Source organism: Electrona antarctica (genome assembly GCF_951216825.1).
Source record: "Electrona antarctica genome assembly, chromosome: 18".
Classification (NCBI taxonomy): Eukaryota; Metazoa; Chordata; class Actinopteri; order Myctophiformes; family Myctophidae; genus Electrona; species Electrona antarctica.
In genome coordinates, this window is record NC_136799.1 from 11,622,949 (window position 1) to 11,634,952 (window position 12,004).

Genomic DNA, 12,004 nt, shown 5'->3' on the forward strand with positions numbered 1-12,004 from the left:
ACACACACACACACACACACACACACACACACACACACACACACACACACACACACACACACACACACACACACACACACACACACACACACACACACACACACCTCCTGCTTTACATATCCACCTCAACAGTCAACACACACCTGGGATGTAAAAAGAGGAAATTACATCATCCCTCTGCCAGGCTGGAAAACAATGGACAATGTTTATCCAACCTTCAAAAGACGAGCAACTCTTAACCCGCCGCACCCTTAGACGCATTGTGAGTTTAACCCACACCCCTCTTAACCCACACCCCTAGACGCACCTCTTAACCCGCACCCCTAGACGCACCTCTTAACCCGCACCCCTAGACGCACCTCTTAACCCGCACCCCTAGAGCACCTCTTAACCCACACCCTCTTAACCCGCACCCCTAGAGCACCTCTTAACCCACACCCTCTTAACCCGCACCCCTAGAGCACCTCTTAACCCACACCCCTAGACGCACCTCTTAACCCGCACCCCTTAGACGCATTGTGAGTTTGTAGAACAGCCCAATTTCTTGCCCCACACTGTCGTACGATGCAGTATAAAATCACACCCGTGTGAACTGAGTGGTGCAACTCCCCCCCCCCCTCTCTCTCTGTCTCTCATTAGCAGGCAACAGTGCAGCACTATCTCTCTCTCTCTGTTTCTGGCACAACAGTGCCACTTTTGGTACTCATTGGTACTGGTGCTCATAGTCACATAGGTAGGTGAACGGACACATGAACACATAGGTAGGTTAACACAGACATTGCTGTTCCTTGGAGTGGTTGCACCACTCAAAAATAGGACATTAATTTATGAAAATAAAAATACATAAAAAAAAGAAATGATGGAAATACAAGGTTTCTGACCATCAGCGACAGTATGAATCACAGATTGAAGAGGAAGATGAAGGTACTTACTTCAAAAATATAGAGGATGGAGTCCAGCTCCTCCCTCTGAGATTTGTTCCCTGGAAGGACAGAAGGACAGCATGCAGTTGGTACACTCTTTCTCACAGTTAAAAACTACTGTTTTGACACTAGAGGGATTCCCCCCCAGATTCGGCACAAACATGGGGATGAATTCATTCTACGATTATGCCACCAAAATGTGGAATGCCCTACCAACCAGCCATTGAAAATGTGACTGCCTAACCTCTTTCAAAACTGCCATAAAATAACCTTATATGTCTGCAATTTACAACTGGACCTAAAGTCTTCTGGGAAACTGGGAGACTCACTGTAATGGAATTAGGGATGTGCAAATATCAATATTAATGTATATCCTGATATGACACTAGATACCGTCAGGGATTTAGTATTTGGACATGGGTGTTTTTTTCTGGTTTAATGCAATGTCTTAATGCAACGGACTTGAGTGAACTGTACTCTTAACCTTTAGGCCTGACGTCGAAATAAAAAAAGATCTTCTGAAAGAATATATATTCAAAGATTTGTGCCGCATTTTCACGATTTTTCAAAAATAGCAGACCTACAAGCTCGTAGCGCGCCAGGATCTGCTATTTTTCAATAGCTAAAGCATAACATAATGCTAACACCAAAAGGGGTTCCTGCCCAAAATTGGTTAACTGGCCATTAAGAAATGTGAATCTCTAGACTCCTTCAAAACCGCTCTCAAAGAGCACTTACTGGCGGCTGCAATTCGAGACTGGCCCCTGTCAAAAACTCAATGCCTCAATTAAGACAGGGTGTGTGTGTGTGTGTGTGTGTGTGTGTGACGGAGATGGAGGAAGGGCGGAGAAGAAGAAGAAAAAAACACTTTGCCCTCACTTCTGTCATATCCTTTAAATGAGTTGTATTGCAGCAGAACAAAGATTGAGAGAGAGAGAGAGAGAGATAGAGAGAGGGGGGGGGGGAGTTAATTATTGAGAGAGTGAGTATTAATACACCACTCATTACAGAGGCCCTGCATTGCTTCTAATTGGCCTCACAACAGGTGGAGTTGGGCGGGGGATGGTTGGTGTCGTTTGGGGTTGGTTGGTGGTGTTATTGCTCCAGTCATTCTCCTGAAGCCTGAAGCATTTTGGAACACACTGTCGCAGGACAAACGCCACAGAGAACTGGAGGGAGGGCGATCACTGATTTGGGGTTTGGGGAGAGCCATAACACTATTATACAACTATAATAAATTTAGTTTTTATGAGGATACCCATGAGTCCAGACTAACTTTCTTCACCACTGTGCCAGGACCGTCAAAAATAAGATTTTAACTGTGCCAAAGTGAATTAAAAAAGTACCCCAAATGATTAGAATTTGTTCCATTTTGAATGAATTAAATGATGAATGTATTATAAATCTACAAATAGTTGAATTTTTATGATTGTTGCTGGTGAAATATGATTAGGCAATCCTTTCTATTTTCATAGTGTGATTTGTGGCCACTAAACAATGGCTGATACAAGACCTGATAACGAGGGGTCGGTGGGGATAAGAGGGGGGTCGTCATAATGGTAAAGATGCATCATGTGCGAGTGTTGGAGGAATTACAGTAATGGGAAGTCATTGTTGCATCCGTTTTGGTTTTGAGACGGGGACTCATGTTCCCCATAGTTTGTTGCTGGAGACAAGGCAGTCAATCAGCAATCAGAAGTAGTCGGCAGTATGGTTGCCAGTGTAGTCAACTGTCGTGTCAGAAATAAGCTAACCAGCCTCCCAAAACCAGCAAAGCAACTGTGAGGTGAAGAACAAGCAAAGCGTCGTGGGGAAATATGCAGACTAGGCAACCCACTCACCAGTGAGACTAGGTGTCTACTAGTGAGCCAATGGTGTACTCTCGCAATTTGCGGTGTTGCAAGTTTCATACCTATTCATAGACCTGCTGCTTGCTTTGCAATCAGCTGGTAAAAAGACTGAGGACTTAAGAATTTGAATAAATAACCTTCGGTATTCTTTTACCGAGGGAGTTGTGTCACAGCAAGGAACTCAGTGAAATCAGTGCCAAGTGCGTGGAAGACTGGCATTGGTGTCAAAGAAAAACAACCTCTTGAATTTGGGAATTTAATTATAATTTACCCAGATGCCAAAGGTGAAACATTAAAACTGACGTCGCCCAAATTCAAACAACGGCTCCCTTGTAAAAGTGTGTCTGAGCTTTAACATTATCATCATATCTTAAACCCATTTAGACCTGAGGCCGATTCAAAAAATATGTATTTTTCTGAAAAAACTATGTTTCTATGTCAGTGGTGCTCATCCTTTTTCATGTCAAGGACACCCAGAATGATCTGTATTTGCCCCCCCCCCCCATCTGAAAACGTGTTTTTCCAGGGACCCGCCCAGAAGCAAAGATTTGAGTTAAAAACGTTTGCTCTGAAAGAATATTTATACAAGGATGTGTGCCACACTTTCACAATTTAACAAAAATAGCAGATCTGCACTCGGTGCCATGCCATGAGCTTGTAGATCTGCTATTTTTCAATAGCTAAAGTATAACAATTATAAACAAATTAAGATTCTCAAAAAAAAAATGAACGCTGCTTATCAACTAACCGGTTAATCAATCGATAAGCTTATCAAAACGTACCAATTAACTATTAATGCATTAATCGATAATTCCCATCACTAATCACATCATGTTTGCAACTACAGTATTTACAGTATTAGCATTCTGTAAACACGATATTTTTCGCGCGTCTCATTCAGCGATCTCGTGCCACTATAGTTTGCTCCACTGTTCGTACAGTGACAGTGAAATGCTCAAATAAATCCACTTTGTCCCGACTGCGTCCCAGGGGACATTCATTCATTTTCGTCCCAGATACATATTTTAATGTCCCCTGGACGACGTGAATGTCGTTACAGTCTCGAGCCGCGCTGTAATCCCACATGGATCACAATCATGGTTCAATATAGTGCAGCAGTCCAACTTCCTATTAAATTAAACAGGGTGATCCTACTGTATAAATGAAAATGATTCCCTACAGTGTGGGTGTGTGTGTGTACGTGCGTGCGTGCGTGCGTGCGTGCGTGCGTGCGTGCGTGCGTGCGTGCGTGCGTGCGTGCGTGCGTGCGTGCGTGTAGTTAATGACATGCCTAACCTCTGGGGGCTTTCACTTTCTCTCTCTCCGTTCCCAAATCATTAGCAGTTTTTTGGTCGTGGGCTCAATGGGTTATCCTGTGGGTTGTACTGCGAGTTCACGGTGGGTTCATGTATTGGTCTGCGGAGGCTATGCTGAGAGGCTGAGAGGGTATTGTAGTGTAGGATGAGCTAGGTGTAAATGTACCATTCCTCTGGTTTTCTGATTGCTGGGATATGCTGTGTTGCCACTTTGCCAGATGGGAAATGTTGAATAAATCGTATTTGAGACTTGTGATTCTACAAAATTCTACAAAACACGAATTCTACAAATGCCTTCAGTAGTTCTCTACACTGTTAGCAGATGTACAAGCTTGTATATCTGCTATTTTTGAAGAAAAAATCTTAAATGACACAGTCCCGGTTTGAATGGGTTAAAAAAAAGAAAAAGGAGAAAAAACAATATGCTCACCTTTTTGTTTTAAGTTACTTTCCAGTGTAATGAAATTTTCATAGAAGATAAAATAAATCTGAGAACAGTTGCTCTCGAAGAACGCCTTCAGTTCACTCTTCTCAATGATATCTGTAATTTGAAACACAAAACAGAAGGGGGGGGGGGGGGGGGAAATCAGTCAAAACAAGGTTGAAAGTAAATACGTAAAGTCATTTAAATTGGGTTAGTTGAATCAAAGTGCTTCACATTGCGACTCCTTTACATACATATCGCATTGAGACTCCTGCACTGGCATACGGTAGGTATTGTATCGTGACTCTTGTACTGGGATACATAATTATTACATACTAGTGACTCCTGTATGAGTACCGCGACTCCTCGTAACGGTGCTCTGACATGCCATGGAGGCACAGAAAGACATTCACAATGAGGAACAATTCCAAGTGGAAGTAGAACACCTGATTATTATATGGATCCATCTTGCTGTCAGAAGGAATCCACAGGAGAGCCGTGTGTGTGAGAGAGTGTGTGTGTGTGTGTGTGTGTGTGTGTGTGTGTGTGTGTGTGTGTGTGTGTGTGTGTGTGTGTGTGTGTGTGTCAGACGCTCACTCCCATGGGTACAAATACGCACACACCACAGCTGTCAACCAGTATTCGTCCCCGCAATGACCCTGAGAAAAGTGTGTCCGAGCTGATTATCTAGTCCAGGTCTAGGACATCCTCCTCACTGCCTGTCCACGATGTGTGGAGGAGCAGTGCAGTGGAGCACCCTGCTCTGATCTGTTGTACAGTACCTTGCACACCTACTGTACTGTACTGTACTACTGCACGCCACAGCTCCTTCCAATAGACCTGAGGACGATTCTACAAATGTCTTCTAAAACCTGACAGTTTTCTGAAAAACCTCATGTTTCTGTGTCAGTGGTTCTCAAACATTTTCATGTCAATGACCCCAAAGATTTTATGAAATTGGCAACCGACCCCCATCTGTAAATATGTTGTTCCAGGGACCCCCCAGAAGCAAAGATTTGAGTTAAAAACGTTCGCTCTGAAAGAATATAGATTTGCACACATTTTCGTGATTTTTCAAAAATAGCAGATCTACAAGCTCGTAGCTTGTAGATCTTCTATTTTTCAATAGCTAAAGCACAACATAATGCTTAAAACACCAAAAGGGGTTCCCGTCAAGAATGGGTTAAAGGTAGCTCCATATAGCACCCGACGGTCGGCTGTCGGACAGTTTCAAAGCGTCGTGAGCTTGTCGGCGGGAGACTCCCGACGATAAGCTCCCGTCGCTTGCCGTCCATATCACCTTGCCGACGCATCGGAAGCCGTTGAGGAAGAACCGAACATGTTCGGTTGGCTGGCGACCCTCGGCAGACGATGCTATCCGTGTTGTAGTGTTGATGGGCTAAATACTCCACGTGGATCAAGTCTGCTTGTCATGTTTCAGTGCCGACTACTCGTGTAGTGTGAACTAGATACCATATTCTCAATCTCAACTCTCAATTCATATACCAATTGATCAACTCCTAAAGCAAAGCTAGCGAAAAAAAATGCTGGGTATTAATTCAATATACTGTATGTGTGTGATCATAACAGAGATTTTAACTAAGTTTGCACAGGGACAGTAGCCGATGTAAAAAATTGAACACAAGAACATAAGACATGTGATAACACATGTTTTCCTCCAATGCCCATCTCTCTCTCCCCCTTTCCTGTAACTCCTCACTTAGAATATCCAAATAAAAGGCAGAAAAGCTAAAACATGCTGACATTGTAGTACCACGTCAGACTCTCAGAAGTGTGTCGGCAGGTCAAACAGAAGCTATCTCACTACCTGCACATGTGCTCTGGGCTGGTGGCAGTGATTGGAGCACTGCTGCTGTCAGGAACGCATCATTAGCATCCTGTTGCATAAAGTCACCAAGCCAAACGGAAACGTTGCCCTGTTGTGTCATAAGAGGAGCCTCTCCTCCAGTCGGGGCAGAAGGTCAAGTCAGCAGATCAACTCCTACAAGCTCTGGTAGTCACACTATGTATTGTAATATGGTACAGTATGCACTGTAGTAATGCATTTCTACTGTACATTACCAATAATCCATCCATCCATCTTCAACCGCTTATCCGTAGTCAGGTCACGGGGGCAACAGCTCCACCAGAGAGCTCTAGAGTTACCTCACCAGAGCACCATTAGTGACTTTCTCCTGGGGATCCCGAGACGTTCGAGTCGATGCGTTTCCTCCAACTGCGCCTTGGTCTGCCTCCCAGTGGGGCGTGCCTCGAGGATCTCCCTAGGGAGACGCCCGAGAGTCATCCTAACCAGATGCCTGAACCACCTAAGATGGCTCCTTTCCAGGCGAAGGAGCAGCGACTCTACTCCGAGTCTCGCTCGCGTGACTGCACTTCTCACCCTATCTCTAAGGGAGATGCCAGCCACCCGTCGAAGAAAACAAATTTTGGCCGCTTGTATTCGCGACCTTATTCTTTTGGTCATGACCCACACTTCATGACCATATTAAGTGAGAGTAGGAACGAAGATTGCTCGGTAGACAGAGAGCTTTGCCTTCTGGCTCAACTCTCTTACCAATTACCAATAATGCTGTCCGTTTGCAGTACAAATCATATCTACAGCATGTGCCATATTATATATAAAATGTATTTCACACACCACTCAAAATAGAGGTACTACATAATACACTAGTCTCATGCATGAACACAAATAGTGTGATTTCGTTCATCATAGGCATCCATATTTGATTTGGCCATTGCGTCATTTGTGGCACTATGACGGAGAAGCACCTCTGTGACTCGGCTCAACTGAGAAATTCAAGCTACCCCTAATGTGTACAGTACAGGACTAATATTCAAAATTATAGCATATCATTCATCGGTCGTCTGCCTCACATGTTTACACGTGCGTCTGGGACTGGGCCGCTGCCCCGAATGCCCTGCGTGACAGACAGAAGTCACGCAACGTCACTCCCATTGATTGATGAAAATGAAATGTAGGTCAGGCTGACATGAGGGGATCCTCCATCCATGTGGTATTGTTGACCCACAAAACCAACTTGGCCACAGACAGTGATTTGCTCTCAAATTGCTTTCAGATTCTGTCAGTACATGGTTTGACTTGCCTATCATCATGTCCCGTTTCAAGGAAAAGGTCATTGTTGTAGCATGTTTCTCACAGCACAGTTCAGCTCGGCTCAGCCCGGGCTTTCATTTGCTTCAATCATTGAACCATCTTATATTTGGGAAAGGAACTTAATTCCTTTCACACAACAAAACACTTGCTCAGGTAAAATGTAAAGAATAGTTTCAAATTGTTTATTTAAACCACTATGTATTACCTAAAATATTGTATATCGAAAAATAAAGCTATCAAATGGCATATGTATCATTCATTTGATCTTGCTCCGAGAGACAAGGCGTTCTTCCTTATCACTCTAGCACCAACCACAGCCCAGAGAAAGAGAGATAGAGAGCCAGAGAGTCTAAAAGCAGAGGTGAGATCTTCCCCTATTTTCACCAAAATGTTTGGCTATTATAAAAAGAATAGGGACAGCAGGCTTCATGTGGTTAAATGAATCTAATTGGATAACTTGATATTATTACGCCCCAGCCCTATAACCACACATTCACAGGCCTGGAGGAGGAAACCAGCCCAGTCCCAAAACTCTGCATTCGTTCCCAGTTACCAACGGTTGGTAACGAGATAGTCCTGGTCTGAATAGAAACACATACAGGGAGGGGGGGGGGGGGGGGGGGGCTTTGGAGGGGGGGTCCTGGTACATCAACTGAGCAATTAAGGCTCACCTTCTGTTGTGATTGTGCCTGCCCCACATGTCACACTGGAACACTCCCAACAAGACAGCCAGGCTCATGGGGACGCGCTGGCATTTTGCAGTCGGCCGAGCCACAAAAGGCCGGCAGGTTTATATCTTCTCATAGCTCTGAGAGATGAGAAAAGGTTTCTAGACCTCTCGCTTAGTAGTCTCGTGGAATACAAAACAACTCGCCCCTTTACCAACTCTCCCCGGGCGTACAGCCGGTGGAACAGCGCGACCTGGTATTCCTAAAGTAATCTAAGTAAATGATGCTTAAACGGTTAAACCTAACCTTATTCCTAACCTTAACCTCAGTAAAACTATGCCTAAACCTAACCCTATTCCTAAATTTAACCCCAGTAAAAACTATGCCTAACCCTAAACTTATTTCCAACCTTATTCTCAGTAAAACAGAATAAAGAACCACCGCACTGAGCTGTCGGCGTGAGGTCAGCGGCAATAAGCTGGGGCGAGATGGAATTGGGGCGACCGTACCTGTTACCGTCTCGTGCCAGACAACTATTCCACAATCTCCGAATGCTATATAGAGTCTGGAACTACACCTCCTGAATGCTATAAAGAGTCTGGAACTACACCTCCTGAATGCTATAAAGAGTCTGGAACTACACCTCCTGAATGCTATATAGAGTCTGGAACTACACCTCCTGAATGCTATATAGAGTCTGGAACTACACCTCCCGAAATCCGAGTAAGGAAGCTGCCATTTCCGTTCACGAAAATATATTTTAAATTTAAATTTACATATCATTTTTGTATTTCCTTTTCTGCTAAGCAGCAAGCTATATATGCTTAGATGATTTCTATTTATATTAGGATAAATTTGCGCGACTGTAAAGACAAAACGGAAGTGGGGAGGAGGCTCCAATTCCGATTTTACTCCTGACAGCTCTTCCGTTGCTCCAGACTGTATGATGGAAGCATTTGGAAATTGCGAGAGACAACAGTCTGGTAACGCGAGACTACTCGCTTAAAGGATGCGGGATACAGTGAAGGGAAATGACCAGGCTTCAGAAGGAAAAAGTAAAAGCAGTGTCTCTTATTGCTACTGGGCAGAACAAAACTGCATCCGTTTCCAGAGAGAGTTTATCTTATTCAGCTCTGGCTCCTTTGGAATAGGGTTGTTGGGATACGGAACGCGAAACTGGATCCAACTTGGACGTACTGTCTGGAATCGGACCAGTCTGGAACTGGTCTGGAATCGGTTCCATCACATTTGGAAGTGTTTATCACACTTGTCATCACAGACAGATCCAACAGAATAATAACCCAAATCCCCAAAATCCTGCATGCCAAAAGGCCCTTTATTTTAGACTGTGGAGGATGTTTACTTAAAAAGAGAAATGTAGGCTAATCATGTCAAAGCTGAGCTGACAGAAGCTCTGCATGGAAGAACACACAGAACAGTGAAAATGCAAAGAAGGGACACTGCTATTATTTATAGGACGTCAATGTTGGATGGCAAACACTGACATCTGTCACAGACTAGATACTTGGGAGATTACTGGCAGGACTGCCATTTTTATAATCTGCGCAAGCGTGGTTTCAGCTAATCAGTGAATCAACATGATAAATTGAAACACATTTTCTTATAATCGACTAAATCAACTAGTCTGACTTTATACTTTGTTGTATAACGGTATCGTGCCAGTCTACAAGTCGAGTTCACAAGCTTGTGAGCTATTTTCACTATTTTGTTTTCAAATGGATTTTCCTTCTTATTTCTGAGAAAATAATTCATACAGCCCTAGTTTTCAGTACTATTTAGAAGGTTTACATAATATGTGTGTGCCATTGTCACAAATGACAAATCCAGTGTTGTTTACATTTAAAGAAGATAGGCCATCTTCAACAGATAGGATTACAGTTGTATGAATATAAATGTGTCTACTGCTTTAGGCTGCAAAACAAAACAAAAGAGAAAGTTTCGCTATTGAGCAATCGTCTTACACGGATAGTCAGGGAAAACTCTCTCTATAGTCTATAGACCATCCTAATACAGAAGGATGCAGGTGACAACATTGGCACAGGGGAGGGTGATCACTGGCACATTGGCATAAGTGTGATTTTTTTCACCCAGTGTCAATTATCTAATGTAATCCTGAGCGCTGCACCTCCTCTGCCAACCTGGGGGGGCCGCGGACTGGCCTCATGCTTCCATCTATGCATGAGGAGTCCAAGCTGCTTCTTTTCACCTGACAGGGGAGTTTCCCCGGCCAGACGTAGCGCATGGAAGGAACACGTTATTCCGACCAGTTCCTTTCTTTCAGGCGCCCAGGCTGACCAGGTGGAGGTAGTTTAGAGACCAGGATTACTGCATGTTTTTTGTGAGGGTACCTACCCTAGGGGACACGGGGAGAACATGCAAACTCCACACAGAAATGCCCTTTCGCCAACCCCGCCTCAGGTATGGGCACTGATGACGCGGAGGAGAGAGAGCACGCCCACAGCGTCCCCAGCGGGAATCGAACCCAGGACCTTCTAGCTGTGAGGCGACAGCACTACCGACTGTGCCCCCCAAAAATACAATATGTTTTTTAAACATAGTCAAATAAATTGAGTCCCCTCACATGCAAATTACATTCTGCAAAATTGCACATAATTCTACATTGATTCAAACTCTGACCACTGACTGGAGGGGGGTCTGCGAGATAGGTGAGAGTCTGATAAACAGTCCTGATGTGAAAGAAGAGAAACGTTTAAAGACAATCTAAATCTACTAGAAATATTGTATTTCCATGAGGTACTGTATCATAATTAAACTTAATGTCGACATGGCAGATTTACCCTCAATGAATGTGATGGAAATAAGCTTATTTTTTTAGTTTTAGTTTTATCCTTTTCACAGATACAAATACATGTATGTTTGCATTTCATTGCAAATTGTCAATACAAACAATCGATAACAACATCAATAGATCTGCAATGCAGCCTTCACAGCCAAGCAAGCCTGAGCATTATTGCACGCAGCGCACATAATGGCCTGTGTGCCACTAGTGAATTCTTGTGTGTGAGACAGTGGTGTGCGTGGCATTGCGTGCGTGTGTTTGTACGCGTGTGCGTGCGTGTGTGATCCTACTCCAAGTTCTCGCATTGTGCATCAGTGTAGCACGGAGTAGTATCTCTCTCTCGCTTTCTCTCTCTCTCTCATGCTCCCTCTCTCTCTCTCTCTCTTATCTTTTAAGTTGTTGCACAGCCTCGATCTCCCAGAGGAGACAACACTTCATTAAACCCTCTTCCTTCACACACACACGCACACACGTGCACACACGTCTTCTTGATGAACACCAATGCTGAGCTAATCACATCTGTTCAATTCACACCTCTGCTGCAGTGACACTCGAGGACAAACACTGTAATACACTTGACCGCACACACAGACAATGGCCCTGGCTACACAGTAGTCACAGACCAAATGGCCCTGGCTGCGCACGCACGCACGCACGCACGCACGCACGCACGCACGCACGCACGCACGCACGCACGCACGCACGCACGCACGCACGCACGCACGCACGCACGCACGCACGCACGCACGCACGCACGCACGCACGCACGCACGCACGCACGCACGCACGCACGCACGCACGCACGCACGCACGCACGCACGCACGCACGCACGCACGCACGCACGCACGCACGCACGCACGCACGC

General features: G+C 44.6%; 1 protein-coding gene across 5 annotated transcripts in view; it reads right to left on the reverse strand.

Annotated features, from left to right (window-relative positions):
• Positions 1-12,004, reverse strand: part of ralgapa2 (Ral GTPase activating protein catalytic subunit alpha 2) — a 233,553-nt gene that overhangs the window by 182,847 nt on the left and 38,702 nt on the right. For all 5 annotated transcript variants that reach the window (XM_079527212.1, XM_079527209.1, XM_079527208.1 and 2 more), the window contains exons 2-3: positions 4,520-4,630; positions 933-982 (exon numbers count right to left, since the gene is read on the reverse strand). In XM_079527212.1, the coding sequence (XP_079383338.1) occupies positions 933-982; positions 4,520-4,630 (161 nt within the window). The remainder of the gene's footprint in view (positions 1-932; positions 983-4,519; positions 4,631-12,004) is intronic.